The 20,847-nt window shown below is 44.9% G+C and overlaps 1 protein-coding gene across 1 annotated transcript in view; it reads right to left on the bottom strand.

Moving 5' to 3' along the window:
* CACNA1C (calcium voltage-gated channel subunit alpha1 C) overlaps positions 1 to 20,847 on the bottom strand; it is a 721,004-nt gene that overhangs the window by 234,664 nt on the left and 465,493 nt on the right. The window contains exons 4-5 of the mRNA XM_029953179.1: positions 12,780 to 12,919; positions 5,365 to 5,504 (exon numbers count right to left, since the gene is read on the bottom strand). Of these exons, the coding sequence (XP_029809039.1) occupies positions 5,365 to 5,504; positions 12,780 to 12,919 (280 nt within the window). The remainder of the gene's footprint in view (positions 1 to 5,364; positions 5,505 to 12,779; positions 12,920 to 20,847) is intronic.

The following is a 20,847-nucleotide window of genomic DNA, read 5'->3' as shown; positions in this document are numbered from 1 at the left end:
TGAATGCTGAGAATGAACTGAGGGTTGGGGGGGAGGGGGGAGGGGGAAGACAGGTGGTGGTGATGGTGGAGGGCACTTGAGGGGAAGAGCACTGGGTGTTGTATGGAAAACAATCTGACAATACAATATTATGGAAAGAAAAATAAATAAATAAAAGTAATATTTGAAGCCATAGGAGTATAGCTGGTCATCCAGGAGAATGTGTAAAGAAAGGAAGAGAGGACCCAGAGAATCTGGGAGAATCTTAAGAGAATCTCCTTCACAGTACAAAACAGGCATTATTTTGAGATATTTTGGGTTCTTTTTCAGACTACTGCAATACAGTGAATATTGCAATAATGAGAGCCAAATATTTTTTGTTTCCTTGTGCATAAAAATCTATGTTTACCCTGTACTGTAGTCTATTAAGTGTGTAATAACATTATGTCTAAAAAGATGTACATATGTTAAAAATATTTTATTGCATAAAAACTGCTAAAAATGAAAAAAAACTCATTTAGCTTTTCTAACAACATATGAAATAGGTCCTGCTATGATTTCCATTTTACAGATGAGGAAGCTAAGGCACAGAGAGGCTTAGTAACTTCCTTAACATCACAAAGTAAGTCAATACAGAAGTCAGGCAGTCTGATTCCTGCTCAGAACCTCTGTCTCCCCTGGTGCCTTCTATATGGTATCCAATCAGCAGATATTTGTTGGTTGATTGGTGTTGATTTGTTTTCAGGAAACAGCTCTAATCTGAGCAAGGAAAAAATAGAAAGGATTTGACTCCTCTCCATACATGGTACTTACTGTTCTTTCTCACTTCTCAATTAGGAAGCAAACCCTTGTTTAATAGCTAATTGTTTTCTATTTTGTGTGATTCCAGAAATGATACTTTAAACTGAGAAAGAGCTAATATTATAAAAATTCATACCATAAGGAAAGCATGTCCCATAAAAAGTCTCTAAAGCATTCAAGTATCTTAACAGATGGGGATAGTATCCTATTTATTTCTGTGTCTCTAGGGCCTTACTTAGTTCTTGGCTCACAGAAAGTGCTCAGTACATGTTCATGGTGAATGGACACTTTTCCATGGCTGGTGCTGGTCTTGCATGGAAGTGACTGTTCAATCCCCTTCATCATTAAGTCAAGTTGGCTACTGAGTTTTTGTCAAAGACCTCACAAATCAAAAAGCCACTTTCTCACCTCCATTTCTCTGTCTGCTCCCAAAGGAGGAAATGACTCCTTGCTTATTGCACCATGGACAAATGCACTTTTATACACATTGCAAATATTTAATCATAAACCTCCAAGTTATTGCTCACATTTGTTGTATAATGTTTATTGTTCCATATGGCCTATCCTTTGGTACAGTATGCATGCATCACAGTAATCCTGCTGTGGGTGAGTGAGGCCTCACAAGCAGTGGCGAGTGATTTCCTTTACTGTGGAAGTCTTGATGAAGCAAAATGGACAAACCTTTCGATTACACAGAATTTCGTTGAAAGAGTCAACTAATTTTTACATCCACAGTGAAATCAACTCTGAAAACTTACAGCCTTACTGTGTGTAACTCTAGGGCCACAGTCATTCTCCTTTTCATAATTTTCTAGAATACCTCTCCTTACCCTTCAGGATCTATCTCAAATGCTACCTCCTCCAAGAAGCCTTCCTGATTCTTTATCCCCACTCCCAAAAATATGGTACCCCCAAAGCATGTGTGTCACAGAACTTATCACATCTTACTTAAACTTTTCTTTCTGAGGCAGGGGGAAAGCGCTGTCTAATATTTGTTCCATACCATCATTTCTTTGAACATCTTTTCTTCTACATTTTAGTCTCTTTGAGAATGCACTTGGCATTGGAATCATTTCTGCATCTGCTGTAACAGCTAGCAAAATCTTATGCCAAGTGCACACTAAGTAGGTTTTGTTGAACAAATTAATATATAATTTGCACTCTCACAATCATCTCTCTCACTCCATAATCTGTGATCTTAACATTTCAATGTCATTTAATACACATACGGACATTTAAAAAATAGTGGTGCCTGGGTGGCTCAGTCGGTTGAGCGTCCAGCTTCAGCTCAAGTCATGATCTCGTGGTTTGTGGGTTTGGGCCTCACACTGGGCTCTGTGCTGACAGCTCAGAGTCTGGAGCCTGCTTCAGCTTCTGTGTCTCCTTCTTTCTATGCCTCTCCTCCATCTCTCTCTGTCTCTCAATAATAAATAAATGTAAAAAAATTGTTTTAAATAAAAAATAATAACTTTTTGGACTTAGAGTTACAAACTGTCTAACTTCTCTGTTATAAGAAATAACACATTATCTACATATCCCTGTGTGTATGTCCACATGAGGATCAAATAAGAAGAATAAACACCCTTTGGAAATGCTAAGAAGGCTCACAAATGGGAGGTCTTTTAGCATTAGGATCATTTAAGGAGCCTGTTCTTAGTAACTGCTGTGTGTAGCACTGCCACTCAACTGTGAGGCACCTGCACAATGACAGCCATTCATTCTGCAAAGACTTACCTGGCACTGTAGATGCTGACGATACAACAGTGAACAAAACAAACAGAAACTGTCCTCATGGAGGTTGTATTCTCATAAAGCAAGGGATAGTAAGTAAATAGTGCGACAGACGGTGACAAGTGATGTGGGAAAAATAAAGCAGGGAAGGGTCACAGGAAACGTAAGGGCTGCTAACATGGGTAGAGAGCAGGCCTCTTGGGTAAGATGACATTTGTGCAGAGACCAGAGGTGGTGAGCAGGCCAGCCCAGCGCAGGGCCATGTAACGGGTATTCTGGACACAAGGAACAGCAAACCCGAAGGCCCCACAGTGGCAGTGGGTTTGGAATGTTGGAGGAATGGCAAGTAGGTCACTGAGGCTGGCAAGGAGGGACAGAAGGAAAGGGTGGTAGGAGATGAGGTCAGAGGGGAGAGGGGTGAGACCATGTAGGGCCCCGTGAGACCCTGGTTCTCAGTAAGTTAGGGGCGATGTGGAGGGTTCTGAGCAAAGTGGTGACATTTTTTTTTTACAAGGACTTATATTTTAGTAGGATGTTGTTGGCTACTGCGTTGAGACTAAGCTGTGGCAAAGGGCAGAGGTGGAAATAGAGAATCCAGTTAAAAAACTATTATAATAATCCAGGTGGGAGGTGTCAGTGGATAGCATTGGAAGTGGTAACAGTGAGCTCCTTGAGGGCATGGCTGATAGGATTTCCTGAGGGCCTGGATACAAAGGGTGAGAGAAAGAATCGAGTCCATGATTTTTGGCCTGAGTAGCTGGAAGGATGAGGTTGACATTTACCAAGACAGGAAAGACACTGGGACAATTGGAAGTTCTGTGATGGATGTGGTAAGTTCGAGATGCTTAGACATCCAATTAAAGGAATGCAGTGGGCAGGTAGGTATATAAGTCTGGAGTTTAGAGGAGAAGTCTGAGTTGGTGACATACAGTTATTAGAAGACATGCAAGTGGTATTTAATGCCATGAAACTGGACATGAAAACCAGGAATCAAGTGTCCCTGAGATAGAGAAGAGGCATGAGGAACAAGTCTGGAGCTCTCCAAAGCTAAAAGGATGAGAACGTGGGGGAAAATCAGCAAGTGATTCTGATAAAGAAAAGCAAATGAATTGAGAAAGAACCGTGTCCCAGTAGCCCAGCGATGACAAGGGATGATCAGCTGTATCCAATGCTGCAGCTAGGTCAACTACAATGGCACCAGAAAACTGACCATGCTATTCAGCAACGTGGAAATCACCAGTGGTCTTGACAAGAGATGTTTTACTGCGGTAATAGAGGAGAAAGTCTGACTGGTGTGGATTTAAGAGAGAGCAAGAAGACAAGGGTTGGAGACAACAGACAGAGGCAACTCCTTGGAGGAGTTCTGCTCAAGTATAAATGAAGACACCCAGAAGTTCTAAGGGAAGAAGGAGGTATTTGTCTAGGTTTGTAGTGGTAGGAGATATTGCTGACATTTTCCTGCATGAAATCAACCAAACTAGCACAGGCACTTGTTCACCTTGGTCTACATACTTTATTATTTAAGAGTCACATAGATACTTTTCCAGTGAGAAAGGGTAGCAGGCTGGGATAGCCCTTTCTTTAAGCTCTCAAAAGAGCTACTTTCTTTTTATGGTGACCCATGGAGAACAAGATACAGGTGTTAGCCCTATGTGAAGCCACCTGCAAGCCTGCCGACAAATGCAAAGCCATCTCAGTGTGACCACATTTAATGACAGAGATATCTTATTGGACTACCTGGCAGGTAATATTAGGGCCTTATATTTGAGGAATCATATCATGTCTACCTCTTCTTGCTGACGGAATTCCAAGGAATGTTACCTCTTCCTGACCACCGCAATACAGTTCTACCATGATTTGAATGCATATGGAGGGGCGCCTGGGTGGCTCAGTCAGCTGGATGTCTGACTTTGGCTCAGGTCATGACCTCACGGTTTGTGGGTTTGAGCCCATAAACACAGAAGTCAGATGCAGCTGACTTAGAAAGGAAAAATCTCAGCACATAAGTCCCACCAACTCATGGAGGAGTGGAATGAGGAGCTCTCTGGAAGCTCATTTAACCCCCAGGAGCAACTTGGGCTGGGCTTTGCTGGAGCTGATGCCGGGTGCCCAAAGCTGCTGTGTTCGGTGCCTGGGGCTCATCCATGGGAGGGGCAGACTTCCGGAGGAAGAGCTAGAAGAGGAGCTATCGAAGTGACTGCTATCTGGATAGACAATAGACAGTATCTCTCGGAAGCCCTTTGGTCTGACTCAGAGAGCTAAACACCCTCCACCCTTGGGCAAAACTAGTTCTCACAAAGACAGGCAGCTTGTCCATAAATAGGGCTTCTGAGGCCGGAAATGTCCCATTTGACATGAAAGAAGGAAAGGGTTGAGAGAAATGGCAAACAGAACTTTTTGAACATCCACAATGCTTTTCGGATTGTTCTTTGGAAAAATACAGAAAGTAGAGATAATCTCATTGGCTAAAATACCTTGTGAGCCTTGGGGATTAGCCTTCTCTGCTCACCCCGGCTCCTCTGCTGGAAATGTATTTAAATTCCCAGCCCAGGGCCTTGAGGGGATTGCTCAGAGGGCCAAGGGATTGCTTTCTCTGTGTAGGCTGTCTTCATTTGGCTGCGTGACTGCTGTGGATTTTTTCCAGGTGTTTACTGGAGCTGGGAACCACAGTGTGTCTTAATGGACTCCCATCAGAGTTCGGTTCTTTAAAGCAAAGGAATTCCTTTAAGAAAAAAAAACCCTCCATTTATATGAAATCAGTTTTCTTTGCAAAGTGCTCCTGGCAATTCAGCAAAGGAAAGCAGAGGGTGGTGACAAGACAGCAGTGTAAACAAGAATAATGGCTTTACTTACTTGGGACTCCAGACACCAGCCGCAAGGGGCGCAGCACACGGAATGCCCTCAGTGCCTTCACATCAAATCCAGCTCCTTTCCCTCCTAGAGCATTTGCCCCATCGGCTTTGGTGGCTTGTTCTAAAATTGCACTAAAAAGCCTAGAAGAGAGGAAGGGAAGAAGGAGCTGTCAGACTCTGAATTCTCTGAAGGAGCTTGGGATCGCAGAGTTCGCAAGCACCTGCAGCCTGGGAACCAGTGCAAGGTGTGTGTGTGTGTGGAAGGGACTGTGACCATCATAAGGTGACATTCCCTCGGGGTGGGTATCACCTGTGCCAAGGGCATATCCACTGCCCAGAGAGGCCTGAGAGAGGATGGGCAGGCCCTTTGCAGTCATAAAGCTGTGCATGAACACAGCTGGCTTTGTATAAGCTGGGTGGCCTGGACAGAAGCATAAAACCACTAAAGTTTGATGTAGTGCTTCTGTCCCTTTACAGTGTCCTCCCCTCACTCCAGGTTTCCTAGAGCCTGCCCTCACGTGGCCCAGAACCGCATCCTCTCTCCTCTTCATCCACCTCCTTACTCCTAACAATTCTCTTCTGATTTTACCTGGGCACAAATACATGATAGCATAGAAATTGGCTTTGTGTTGCAGATATAAGGATGGGAAACTCATCACTGGCTTTAATGACATGCAGAACGCTGAGACTTTGAAAACATCTGTCTTAGTGGAGTAATGGGGACAAATGCCTAATAGATATGGATTCAAGAGAGGACAGCAAAAGAAGTTTGAGACAGCTCTAACAGAACTATAATGCAAGCCACAAATATGAGCCATAAATGTAATTTAAACTTCCTAGTAGTCACATTAAGAAAGTGAAAACAGGTGGAATTTACTGTGATCATACATATTATTTAATACAACACAACCAAAATATTATTTCAACTGTAATAAATACAAAAAAATTTTAACGAGATATTTGTCACTCCTTTTTTACTAAATCTTTGAGGTCTGCTGTGTATTTTACATGGACAGCGTGTCTTAATTCAGATTAGCCACATTTCAAGTGCTGAGTGGCCACATGGCTGGTGACTACAATATAGACAAGCCTTCTGAGGAGCTTTACTGTTAAAGGTGGTAGAAGAAAAAATATGGTTACCAGAAGAGGGTGTGGAATCAAGAGAGTTGTGTTTGCTTTTAAATGGGAGATAGAGCAGCATTTTTATATGTGATGGGGGTTATGTGACAGAGACACGCGATCTCGCGATGCAGAAGTGAAGGAACAATTACTGGAAGGCTTGATACCCTCCAGGAGGCAGGAAGGGATCTCATGCGCCCAGAGGGGTACTGGCTCTAGATAGGAGAAGGGATAGTTTATCATGGTTCAAGTAGGAGGGCACATAATAGGGGTAGAGATGTTTTCCTGATTGTACCTGTTTTCTCAGAGAAACAGGGAGCAAGGTCATCAGTTGAAAATGTAAAAGAGGAGTGGGTACTGGAAGTTTGAAGGGTGAGGCAAAGGTATAAAAGAATCACCAAAGGAAGTGAAGAGGAATGGAGAAGGCATATGCAGTAGGATTGCCAGGTATCACCAAGGACCTATTTGAAGTTGGTGGTGGTCACGAGTGTAAAGTGAAACCCATTAGCTCAGCTTTAGGTGTTTCTCTATGCCTTTCAATGGCACAGCTTCAGGTACCAGATGGATCTCTAGTTGGATTTGACCATGGTTGGTGTTTTTCCAAATGAGCAAGGTAGAGGAATAGAGATATAAGGAAGTTGACCGTACATGCTAGTGAAAGATTATGATGGGGCTAGGCATACAAGCTGGTTAAAAGGAGGACTGGACACAATGGGTGGAGGAACAGAGAGAATGGAACAGGGTGAATGGACTGTTGATGCCAAAGTGCAAGAGAAAGTAAGCTGGAAAGATGGGTGGGAGTGTTTACAGGGTGGGATGTTTGGTTTGAGATTATGGGGGAGGATACAATTATTAATTATGGCAGGGATAGTGCCTATAACCTTGGGAGTGGGCAGCTGGTCAGGATGGAGTCAGGGTCCTTGGGTGGGGAAGATATCAAGGAACCAAGAAGCTACTGGAGGGGACAGTTGCAATAGCAAGTTTGTAGAGAGTGGGAATGAGCCAAGAGCTCCTGTCTTCAAGGAATGAGGAGTCCCCAAAGGCCTACAGAGAACCCCACAGAAAGAAGTAAGGGTGGGAGGTTCTGATAACACACATCAGAACTGGAAGTTGCAGGACTCCTGGGTGGCTCAGTCGGTTGAGTGCCCAACTTCAGCTCAGGTCATAATCTAACAGTTTGTGAATTCAAACCCTGTGTCAGGCTCTGTGCTGACAGCTCAGAGGCTGGAGCCTCCTTTAGATTCAGTCTCCATCTCTCTCTCTGCCCCTTCCCTGCTCACACACTATTTCTCTTTCTCTAATATAAATAAACATAAAAAAAAAAAAGAACTGGAAGTTGCTAGGGGAGGGGAGGGGCAGCCATCCATCTGAAAGCAGAAATATGAGAAACACAGGGCCCTTCTCCTGACCTCCAGACTGTGGAACAAGGCATTTAGGAGACAGTGGCCATCTCTTGAGAGAATGCAAGGGAGGCAGGACCCTTGGGGAGAGTCAGGGAGTTAAATGAGTGGCCCGAGACAAAGCTGAGGGTTTCGGGCAGCACTTGGGCCATGTTCTCTGTAAGTGAAGTTTTGTTGGAGTTCAACTATACCCATCGTTTACATATTGCTGTTGTGTATTGATGTTTTCTCACCAAAGTTGAGTAGTTGGGACAAAAAGTGCATGGTTTGCAAGCTGAAAATGAGTATGTTGCTCTGTACAGAAAATGTTTGCCAACCACTGAATGGTCAGCAAAGGGCACTTTGGAAAGGTTTCAGTGGGATGGAGAGGGAGAAGGGGTCAGAAGATGCAGAGAACCATGTGGGGATGGGAACCTGGAATCTTGGGCTTTTTTTTGGTAACCAAGAAAAACAGGGGAAAGGACACATGGGGCAATTTCTGTCCTTTGTACTAGAGATGACTATCAATTAACTGTCAGTAGAGTGTGTGCTGGCTCATGACCTGGGGTCGGAGGAATCCCAGTTATCAGAACTGGGTCCCCACATCTGATCTGAACTCAAGGCCAGGCAACTTTGTTCTTGAGCTCCTTAAATAACTCATTCCCCAGGGAACTGGATCTGGAAACAGGGGAGACTGAAGCTGGGGGCTTATCTTTAGAGAAACTCAAATCCAGGCAGGGCCCAGCAATGAGGGAGTTGGTCTAGATTAAGGATTTCCAAATTGTGCTCCATGGAACCCCCTGGGGACTTCTTGGACAGCAAGGCCAGAGAGAAGTGGCTGAAACAGAGTGGCTGCCGTGGGCCTTTGAGTAAGACTTTGCTTGAACAATGGGTTCTGCAGCTAAAAGAAGTTTGACAATACTGGCCAGACCACATCTAAAGTCTTTCTCAGCCCTGTGATTCTTCCAGCTTAGCTTGGCAATTTGATGGTGTCATATGTTAGCCGGTGATGTCCTGAACCCCAGGCAGAGTTGCCAGGATGGGGGGAGCAGGCTTTTTTTTCTGCAGAGAAATGTTCTTTCCATTGAAGTCTAGATTACTGAAATCTTAGAAAATGGAGACTGGTTTGCAAGTTTGTCAAACACCATTCCAAATCCAAACCAGATTTGGCTCCTAGCATTTCCTGGAAGAAAGCAATAATGCTTATTAGAGTACAAGATGTTTACAAAATATTATTCATTGGAGGGAATAGAGATTAGACAACTTTCTTCTCTTTTTCCTGTCCCTACTTGATGCAGACACTTTATTAAATGTCTGATTTTAATTTTGAAGGAGTAGAAAATTCAGGAATGGGTTTAGTAGGTGTTCTTGGCTTATAGGGACTGGGGTGTTTCTCCTTGATTAGGCACTGTGAAGCCCAAACCATTGCTTTGTGCCTACCTGTCCCTAAGGGCTGGGTTCAGATGTGGATGCTTGGTGGGGATGGAGGCGGAATTCTCTAGGAGTTGTGTCTGGAATTTCCTTAGCTGGACATTGGACCAGCTAAAGTAGGACAATGAGGCTCTAGAGGGCCCAATGAGTCAGAAAGGTAGGGCCACCATATTGGGAGGCAGACAGGAGCAAAAGCCCCTGTGGCTGGAGTAGAGTGTCTTGAGCAGGGGCGCTAGTGAAGATCCTGAGGTCCCTCAGTTGGGAAGGGAGAGGCCTCCGAAGTCCTCTCCACTTTGATTCAGCAGGCCCATCTCCCCACTGTACCAAGAAGACTCTTCTACTTTAGTATGGAAATGTGATGGGTTTGTGGGGGGGAAGGAAATGCCTCTTGTCACAGGACCCCAGTATGGCAATGCAGAAATAAGAGAGCAGCTCTCAGCCTGGCACTCAGGCAGCAGGCAGGCGCACCCATCTTCCTCCAGGGCAAGACAGACTCTCCTCTGATTGTAGGAGGGCAGAAGAAACCTTCCCCTAAGTAGCTGCAGAGGAGGGGCCCAGGGAGTAGATATTTCCCAGGAGATATAAGGGAAGAAGAGGGATATTCATTTAATATTATAAAAAAGGCAGGAAAAGGAGGCACAGACAAAAGAGGTGGTTGAGCTCACTGTGTGTGTGTGTGTGTGTGTGTGTGTGTGTGTGTGTGTGTGAGAGAGAGAGAGAGAGAGAGAGAGAGAGAGAGAGATTTTTTCCAGTTAGAAGGATGGGCAGAGATAGATAGATAGATAGATGATAGATAGATAGATAGATAGATAGATAGATAGATAGATAGATAGATAGATGATAGATAGATTGACTGAAGGTTTATTTATTTTTGAGAGAGAGCCTGAGCAGGGGAGGTGCAGAGAGAGAGAGAGAGAGAGAGAGAGAGAGAGAGAGAGAGAGAGAGAGACTCCCAGATAGGCTCCAAGCCCAGCACAGAGCCCAGCATGGACTAAATTCCATGACCATGAGATCATGACCCAAGCTGAAATCAAGAGTCAGACACTTAACTGACTGAGCCACCCAGGCACCCCAGGCTGAGATTTAGATTAGACAGCAAGCCCAATGGGACCAATGCCCTTGGAGAAGAGAAACTAGGTGTCAAATATGTCCATGTATGAGATCAATGGGGAGAAAGTGCAGAGGGTCGTGGTGAACCACAGGCTTGGCAACCACCAGCATCATAACTTTTGTGGCCTAAACAATCTACCAGAGGTATCTTTTTGAAGAGGGCCAAATCTGAATGCTTCCCTCTTCATCAGCCTCATGGCTTAGACCCCAGGAGGATGTGATTGAAATCTGGGCTGATCCCACAAAAAGTCTGCCCGCCCTCTGTGTTTATGAGGAGGAACAACAAGGCGAGGGTCCAAACCAGCAAAAGACGAGCAAGTGTTGCCAAGCATGCAGCTTCTTTCCTCCCAGGGCTCCCTAATATTAGATGTCTGCCCTGTGCCTTCTGTTTTTACCTCCCATGCTGAAGATAAGGCCATGAAGAGGGCAGAGCACTGTATGCACTCAGTTCTCATACCATAAACATGAGAAGAACATGTAGCTGCTCTGCCTAAACAACGTTAGTCCCTGCAGGCACCCTGATCTCTCAATGAAGCTCCTTCCTGAGGCTCTTTTCTATGTGGGAAAGGTTCCCTCGAGCCTAGGCCTTGAGAAAGACACTGAATTTGAAGGGATTTAGGGGCATTTGGAACAAGGCACCTTAAAGGCCTATGCTATGGCTTACTGAGTTAATGCAAGGCATTTGTTCAGTTCCTCTTTGTTTATCCTGGCATGAACAAAAGCAGCAAGATCTCTTAGAGCTGCATCCTTATTCTGAGTCCTCTGGAGCCAGACCTATGCCTGGCAAACACTCCAAGAACTTTGGTGCTTCTCATGTCACCCAAATAGCCCTGATGGTAATGTGGCCAAAGTGTATCATTCATAGTCTGTGCACACACATGTGCACACACACACATACACACACACAAAGACAAAGAAAAATCCCTAAAAACCGTTCTAAACAACCCAAATAGTCATCCAGATGGTCAGAGACAAGGAAATAACTTATAAATGATCTTGAATTGCTCTTGTTATTTCTTGCAGGAAAGACCAGACACTCCCATGAGAGAATGAGTAGTGAGTGCTCTGGAGGAGTCCAGAAGGACCTATGTCTTCATTGCGATGGCACAAATAGTGCCAATCAAAAATAGGCTTCTGATATATGAACCTGATGACATATTGACTTTGACACTGAAGCCTGTCAGAACTCCAAGGGAGTGAAAATGAAGGTGGCCACTGTGTGATCACCCTCTGGGCTCAGAGTAACAGCAGAACAGCTCAAAGAAGCCAACTTGTTCCTTAAGTATAATCTGCTGTGAAGGTGCCCTCACCTCACAAAATAGATGAGTGGTTGGAACTTCATGCACTGTGCCTTAGTAAGTTACATTTCACATAGCACACATAGGCCTGTTTAGGGACAAACATTTCACAGAGGGGCACCTTGGAGTCTCAGTTGGTTGAACATCCAACTTCAGTTCAGGTCATGATTTCACGGTTCATGAGTTCGAGCCCCACATCTGTTAGCCTGTCCATGCAGAGCCTGCTTTGGATCCTCTGTCCCCCTCTCTCTGCCCCCCCCGCCCCCGCTTACACTCTCTCAAAAATAAATAAATATTTAAAAACCCAAGTATTTCATAGAGAATCTTTTTGTAAAATTACTAATTCCTTGATACAGAGATCATCACTTCTAAATTTTATTTATAATTCCTTACATTCCTTTTTTTTTTTTTTAAGGCATATATTGGCTTTGCTTCACCTTATGCTACAGGGAACCAGCACTCTTGGGGAAGGTGTGTTTCACTCTAGTTGGGCCACCCACGACCTTGGCCCTTCATAGTTCTGTTTTCTCCTCACCCATTTATCTTGAGCAGCCTATCTCCTTGGGCCCTGGACGAGGCCCACTGAGTAGGTGAGAGTAGTGAGCATCTACAGCACCGCGTGTGCCAGCCTCACCCCACCCCCATGCCCATGAACTGCATGCTTATAGGCAGGCTGGATAACTCTGCTCAGGGACACAGCAGGGAAACCAGTCTGAAGAGCTGTTGGGCCAGATGTGGTTGGAGACAGAATAAAAGACCTTAAGGAGAGGACTCAGCAGCATGGAGGATCCTGAGTTCCATTAAAAGCACTCAGATTCTACTCCTGTGTGTCTGTACATGTGAATGCACACATGTGAGCATATGCGTGTGGGAAGGAGGTGTTCCTAGGTAAAAGCTCTCTTCCCTTTGGAGAAAGTCTGAATTCAAAGTGACTTTTTAGAGGTCCTCTCATCTTGCCGGAAGCCCAGTGTCACTGTGACCAAATCAAAAAGAGATAGAAATACAGAAGGAAAAGGAGATATGTGTCGGTTGATGATAAGGGGTAAGGAGAGGGAATATGGAAAGGTAGTTATACTTACCCTACAACCACAATTATAAAATCTAGTAAATTCCAGCCATTGCGGAGGTAAGCGTTGGGATGAAAGAGAAGTCCATAGGCTATTACTTTTAAAAATGCTTCCACAGTAAAAATTATGAGAAAGAGATATTCCACTCGTTCCTAGGAAACAAAAATAGAAGAGAGAGAAAAATAGTCGTTAAACTGAGGATTTTTAAGTTTTGAACCAGCAGGTGGAGGAAAGTCTTGGGGGACACTGGGTGGGACCCCAAACTAGATTACCAACTCCACATTCTGTTCCAACCTTAGAGTTCCAATCCATTGGGAATTAAGGGATTTTTTAAAATCTTCAAATGCCCCCTGTTAAAATGTAAATATTAGGGTGGTGGAAAAATTATACATTTTGGAGAAGCATCTTATTTAGTTAATCAGAGAACATTTTATTGGACCTTTTCAGAAGAGAATTCATAATGTCTTGATCTAGAGGGAATTTATGTCAGGACAGAGAACACCACTGAGAAAGGAGGAAACAGGACCACAAAAACAGTGTATTACAATCTTGAGGTGACAAATCCTGAAGATAACAGAAGCTGTCTTCAGGAATATACTAGTCAAGGTCTCTAGAATGACAGGCCAGAAACACAACCACAAAGAAGTTGAGACCCTGAAAATCTAACAACAGCTCAAACAAAGCCAATATGATGATATACACTGACCCTGACTCTGAAGTCTTTGTCTTTCTTGAGAAAATAAAAATCTTCATCCAAAGACATTGACCAGGTCAGCCAAAAAAAATCACCATTTCTAGGATGGAGGCAGGCACTGGGGTGGGACAGTGAAGGGAAAAGGCTGGGCTCTTTTCTCAAGGGTGAGAGGTAGTCTTTTTCCTCCTTCTGCCACCTTGAAGAAGGGCTGTGCATTTAAGGATGAAGCTCTTGTCCCTGGGAGCCCACACTTGACAAACCCGTTGCATCAATTAGAGCAAGCCGACTCTGTGTGCTAAATCACTGGCTTCCTTCACTACTAATTGCTTTCTCCCACAACCTTGTTCCCAGTGCAGAGCCTTAATGGCCCCCACCAGGCAAAGGCTGCCTGGATGCCTTCATGCTCCAGTGCTCACCTCTGCAGGAGCCTCAGCCCATCTCACACTGGAGCCACAAAATACCAGTTCACATGGCACTCTGCCACAGGTTGAAGGCCCAACCACAGGCTCCAGGGGGTGCTAGGCTCAGAACCCTCAGACCTATCTTCCCATCCTTTGTTGGATCAGACGGAGCTCACCGAAAACGTCCAGGTCCCATCCACACCATGGAGAGGGGCCATCACCTGGGAAGTCACAGCCCCTGCTGCCTTGCCTGTTGGGAGGAGACTCTAAGATCAGGGACATTAGGAGCCTGATGGGTAGCTCTGTGGGGAGAAGCTTGCCCACACAAGTCTGTGCTCCCATCCATTCTTTCCTGATGCACTAGACTTGGAGTGAGTGCTGGTCTCACTGTGCCCAGCTCTGGGTGAAGCAATTTGAGGATGCAAAGTTTAAAAATTCAGAATTCTGGGCCCTACCCAGACCTACTGAAGAAGTTGTATGGGGCCTGGAAACATGCATTGCAGACAATTTTAGGTGTTTCTGAAGCACCTGAAAGTTTAAGAACCACTGGCCCATGTGATGATGAAGGCCCTGATCAGGCAGTAGCTGTGGGAAGGGGATGGAGAATCCAGAATTAATCAGCACCTCAGAGGGAGGCTTGTCTTTTACTTACTACCCATTACAGTATCATAAGGTTGATCCGGGGATGTGGCTGCATGGGGCGGGGGAGTATGACCCAGGAAAAATAAGAGTATGTGGAAGCCTCTGGTTTTTTTAAATTAGATGATGTTGGGTTAAAATGTCCACCAGGACAGTGTTGAAAGGGAAAGCATATTACAAAAGAGCACAGTGCAACTTGAGGAAACTTGTGTAAGATATCTGTGTGTGCCCATGTGTATGTGTGTGTGTGTGTGTGTGTGTGTGTGTGTGTGTGCGTGTGTGTGTGTATAGAGCCTCAGGTAATGCAGGCATCTGATTGGCTGGAGTGAAGGCTAAGAGGAAATGGGGCTGGAGAGGTGGGTTTCTACCCAAGATGACCAGGGCTTTGTGGCTACACCTGGGCACTTAGATTCTACTCTGAGGAGATAGAGAATGATGGGGTTAGATGTGTATTATAGTCTGGCACTGGTCTAGGTAAGGAGGGTGGTGATGGGGGGGAGGATTTGGGGGGCAGGTGACCCATGTAGAGATCATGGAGGCTTGAGCCAAGGTAGACATTGGGATTGGTGAGAAGCAGGTGGGTTTGACAGATAAAAGAATGTAATTTGGTTTGTGGTTGCATGTAGGGGTTGGGGGAAGAGGCAGTGAAAGAAATGTACTGCCCGCCTCCCTGAGCTTTCTAACTTGGGTGATTGTGGATGGTGATGCCTCTCACTGCAGTGGGGGACATGACGGGAGAAACAGCAGTTCTGGACTTGCTGAATTAAAGTATTTGTGGGACTTCTAGTTGGGACCAAATGGGGGTTCAGGAGGAGTTTAGCTGGCAGGGGAGTCCTGGATGAGGTTGCCCTGGGAGAGTGTGCAGACTATAGAGGGGAGATGAGGCTGGAATTCCTCTCCATAAGGGGCAGTCTCATTCCCAAGAAAGTGCTTTCACATTATGGGAAGGCACCTCCTTGGCAGAAGTTACAGGATCCTGCTTAAAGCCATGGGGTTGGAGAGACACCAAGAATCTTAGAGAGTATCTAATTAACCTCCTCATTTGAAAGACCAGGATGCTGATAAGATCCCAACCAGGGAGGTATATGTGGAGGATGGGAAATTAGATCTCCTGACCCTAGGTCCAAAGATCCATTCATTTTATCTTGCTTTCCTGGATGCCAGGGGATCTCACTGGTCCCTGTTTATCCCTCAAAGACACAACTGGGTCAGAGTCCTCATGCTAAGTTGTTTAAAGATCTGAGATAGAACTGAAAAGGATCTAGAGGGCCAGTAAGTTGGGGTCTGGATGATGAATCCTGAGAAGGGCAGGTCCCTGCTGCTGCAGTGTCTGGAACGTGGTCATCTGTGCTGCTGAGCGTGTGTGCACTGGTGGCTGTGCTGTATTCCTTCTGATCTTAGGGGCATGAATGCCTTTAACCCAAGAAAGAAAGAAACAAAAATATAAACAAGTGAAATAGCTTAGTTGATTCTTTCAAAACATATGTTGTGTTGCCATAGAAAAATCTAAGGGCAAAAATGAATGGAGTAGAGAAATGCAAAAAGTTTGTCCAAAACTGTTCTTTTGCTGTGCTGATGTCTCAGTGCTTTCTGGTCCTGTGAATACATACTCCTTCACAGCTCTCTTCCTGCCTGAATTCTGAGGCCAGAGCTGTGTGCTCTCCTGAATCCTGAGGGGCCACACAATAATCAGCCTGTGAACTGAGTCCTTCTTCTGTGATTTTGGGAAATCAGGAACTTTGGGAACCAACCTGGAACAGACTAAGATTCCATTCCTACTGTTCTGTGTTGAGGCTGGAAAGGGACAAAGAGAAGATGAACCACAGAAACTATGGCTTGGAAGCTCTCTGACCATCAAGGCTGGAATGGGAGTCCACTGGAATGGAGTCCCAGGGCTCTTGCAGGACCCCTTCCCCAAAGCATGGGTGAAGCCCTACCTGCCTAGAGCAGGTGTGTTGACTTTGGCCTTTCAGATGCCCCAGTCTTCCTCTCTTCCTGTCACCTTCTCTTCCTATCCTATCTTTCCCCTTATTGTTTCCTTTCCATTTTCATTTTCCTCTTCCTTTCTTTCCTCTCTTCCCTGCTCATTTATCAGCACTACCACTGGCAGCTGGGACCCATGGCAACACCTATGTATGAAATATTTAGAAAAATTCAGTGGAGAGAGAGTCTCTAGGAACAATGGATCCCAGGAACCATGATGTCTTCTCAACACTTGTGGAACTAACAGACACTGGTAAGTACAGGCTATCTTAGTTTTCCATTTATCTTTTCACACATATCCTAACTTTCAACTACATTATAAGCTTCTATAGGACAGAGACTCAATTATCTTTCGATGGTATAATCTTGAGTCTGGTACCACTGGCTTTTTGTGTGTCTTTGGGTAAGTCACTTTACTTTGCTGGGTTTGTCTCATCTATAAAAGAACTAGCTAAGCATTAAAAAAGTGCAATGCTGCAGAGAGCCCTATGCTTACACAGTGCTTCTCTGGGAGCAGTTACAGGCTAGAAGGCTGAGAAAGTGAGGGCTTTGTTCACTGATCCCATTGATCCCAAGAAAAGTAGCCATTTTTTCCTGACTAGTCTAGAAGATGTTTATCATCTTTATATGCTGTTTTCTGCATGCGATTTTATTTCAGAGGAGGAATCAGTGCTTTTTTGTTTGTTTGTTTTTCTTGGAACTCTGAAAACCAATTCCAAAGTGGTAGAGGACTTCCAAAGTCTCTTCAAAATTCTATGGCAAGTAAGGATGCCAGTCCCTGGTGTGTGTGCAGTTCTGCCTAAGGCACAGTCAGATTCCAAAACATGGAAAGGAACAAAGAGTTCCTTTCCTCATTGTTCTGAGGATCACCATAAATATAAATAAATTTTATAATAAAATGATCCTTCAGTAAAGAGATTATTCATATTTGTGCTTTAGGAGAACACAGACTCCTTGTGAGCAGAAGTCATGCCGGGGTAGAGCTCCTCGGACAAGGACAACCATGGAGAACCTGCCATGTTGATACATGTGTGCATGTTTCTGCGCATGCATGCGCGCACACACACACACACACACACACACACACACGCATGGCACAGCTGGGTGATGCCCACCATCTGTGGAACACTGTACAGCTTATATCTGCTATATCAGCCAAGGTGTGAGAATTCATAGTAAGAGAGCCTGTGTGTATTCACTTAAATTTATGCAAGTATATTTATTGAAGCTGCCAAGATTTCTACACCAAACAGAATTGATGAGAAGCCCAATCATATAATTCCATCTCAGTACAAGGTTCAAAGACAAGAAACACAATGTTAATGAGCCAAGCAGCACCTTGTATTCCAGATAGTTTCATAACTTAAGTATCATCAATCTGACCTCTAAATACAGCCTCCTGACTACTTCTGGATAGTAATCTCTCTGAAGGGAGATGAAGAAATCCTAATGTCTTAGTTGTTCATTCTCCAATTCTTTTCTCCTCCCTCCTTTCTTTCCTTCCTCCCTCCCTCCCTCCCTCCTTCTCTCCCTATTTCCCTTCCTTCCTTCCTTCCTTCCTTCCTTCCTTCCTTCCTTCCTTCCTTCCTTCCTTCCTTCCAAGGGTCACAACCATTTCCTGAGGGTATGCTCTGCCCCACACCAAGTGTCTCTTAGGACACTGAGGGACATGGAAGAATATAAGAAGCTGAAAGGCCCTCATAAAAGGACATGCATCCCAAGCTCCTCATTATATAGAAACAAGAGAGAACTTGTCCAAGCCACACATCTACCCAATGTAATGAGGACTTGCATTTCCTGATGGCTAGTCTGGTGCTCCTTCTGCTATAGCACAGATATCTCTGTGGGGTGACTGAAATCCTGGATTATTGTACCCATAAGGAGTCACTGGGCAGTAATGGGCCACCTACATGGCATGGCTGGAAAGGTTGGCAGCAGGGATCCCCAAATCTTCCCCCCTCCTGGGATCTCTACTAGTGCCTGGAACTCAGCCTTTAAGAAGCCTTCTTCCATCAGTGGATGAAGGATATTCATACAATGGAATATTAGTCAGCCATAAAAATAAATAAAGTTCTGACACAGCCTACAATATAGATGAGCCTTGAAAACATTATACTAAGTGAACAAAGGCAGTCACAAAAGAGCAAACATTGTATGGTTACACTTATATGAAAAGTATAAAATGGGTAAATTCACAAAGACAGAAAGTAGATTAGATGCTACCAGGAGCTGGAGGAAGGGAGGAACTGTTTCAGGGCATGGGACACTTTGGAAATAGATAGTGGTGATGGGTGTACAACAGTGGGAGCATAATTAGTACCACTGAAGTGTATATTTAAAAATGGTTAGGATGGCAAATTTTATTTTATACATAGTTTGCCACAGTGAAAAAAGAGAAGCATTCCTTAGGATCTTAATTTTCCAACTTTTAGGGGTCTCCGTCTAAAGTATATGAGGTCATGTTTAAACCTGTATCAGCTCTCACCTGAACAGGGACTAATTCATCAGAAAATGTAGTCTTTTGTGAAACCCTGGACAGATACCTGGAGCACCTGGATTAGGAAGAAGGGGGCTGGGAAGGGAGTTGGGAGGCACCTGAAAACAACTACTTCAATTTCATAATTCTTTGAGGGCAAGCCCTTCCCAAGGGCATTATGTAGAAGCCTTATTTAGAAGGTGCCTGGAGGTTCAAACAGACCTTAAGACTCGGGACTTCTAGTAAAGGAAGGAGGGACAGGACAAACCATTTAATTGTCTAAGAGTAAAGCTGCTTTGAAAAAAATATTTCACCTATTTATTGAGGGCAAGTAGCAGTTGAGGCTGAGTGAGCTGAAAAGTGTGCCAGTGTCATTGGTTTTACAGTAGTTCAGTTTAAAAAAACAAAAACAAAAACTCTCCTGCAACTGGACTATTTCTCCGTGCTTATCCATGATGCTAAGTTGAAGTGACTCATCCACTTACTAGTTTCTCAAGCTCACATCTTCCTCTCTGGAGGCCAGCCTTGCCTCAGCTGCCCCAGCACAGAGCTGAGCAGACTGCCTCAGATATCAGGGAGCTGGCCTGTCTGTTCCTCCTAGGCCCTTCACTGCCTCTATCTTTGAGACACACCCCTGTCCATCCCTGAGGCCCTTCCCAGGCTGGGTTGCTCAATGTAACCCTCCCATAGGGCAGAGGCTAGCCCCCTTAAGTTCTTTATCTGGTGTCAAACATGTGGTCAGTACAGAGGGAACAGTCAACTTTTGTCAGGTGCTGCCTCATCACCTTCTCAGAGTGCCCAACCAGCATGTGGGATTCTCCTCCCTTCTACCTCCTCCATCTCAGGCTCTTTTCCTTATAAGGTAGCCTGTTCTTACCGGGGCAGCTCTGACTGTCAGAGTATGGCCAGCCCCTTCCTCTCCTAGGAGTTCACTCTGGTTCAGGGATATTACCTTTTCTTTGGGGGTAATGGAGTAGAGAGGGTGACAGATATTACCAATCAGGGTTGAATTACTCCTGGGGATAATGGGGCATTTGCTTAGTGACCTGTGGGCTAGAATGTAATTTCCCAAATGGAGGGACTGTGCAGGAGTGGCCTCACAACTCTCATAAATGCCCACCTTCTTTCGAGGCATCAGACCAACACCTGGCCCAGGGAAACAGACTCTGTCCTTTCTGCCCATCTCCACTGGCCATCTCCATCTAGGCCTCCATCATTGGTTGGATATTCAAGAAGCTTCCTAACCCTTCCCACTGATATCTACACTGGTTTACTGTGTAAAAACCTTCAATAGCCCCCCTCTGCCTTAAAATGGAATCTAACCTCCTTAGCCTGGCCCCCAGGTCTATCACAATCCAACCCCCACCTGTTCCTCTGGTCTCTCCTCAGCCACCACCCTGAGCTCCAGCCACATCCACACTGGACAGGCTATCCTGTGCAACTCTCTTCATGTCCTGACAAGCCCCACCCCTTTCTCTACCTGACAGACTCCTTACCAGATCCAAGCCAGCCCCAATGTCATCACCTTGTCTGGACTTCTTAACCCTCCCCTGCCTCCTCTGTCGCAATGAGCTGGAATGTCAGTCCCTCCCCCAACTGCAGCACCCTTTCTTCAGATGATAGGATTCATCACAATGTGTGTGTTTTCCATGTGTTTCTCTTCTCCAGGGACAAAGGGCCTACAGGACAGAAGCAAGTATCTTTGTCACCTTTGCTTAAGAAGTGTTTTTACTTTTTTTATTTATTTTTTTTTCAGGGGCCCCACATATGTTTTATTTTATTTTAATTTTTTTCCATAATATTTTATTGTCAAATTGTTTTCCATACAACACCCAGTGCTCTTCCCCTCAAGTGCCCTCCACCATCACCACCACCTGTCTTCCCCCC

This window comes from Suricata suricatta, chromosome 10, assembly GCF_006229205.1.
Source record: "Suricata suricatta isolate VVHF042 chromosome 10, meerkat_22Aug2017_6uvM2_HiC, whole genome shotgun sequence".
Lineage (NCBI taxonomy): Eukaryota > Metazoa > Chordata > Mammalia > Carnivora > Herpestidae > Suricata > Suricata suricatta.
Note: the sequence above shows the minus strand (reverse complement) of the source record. Positions and strands in the feature narration are given on the sequence as shown.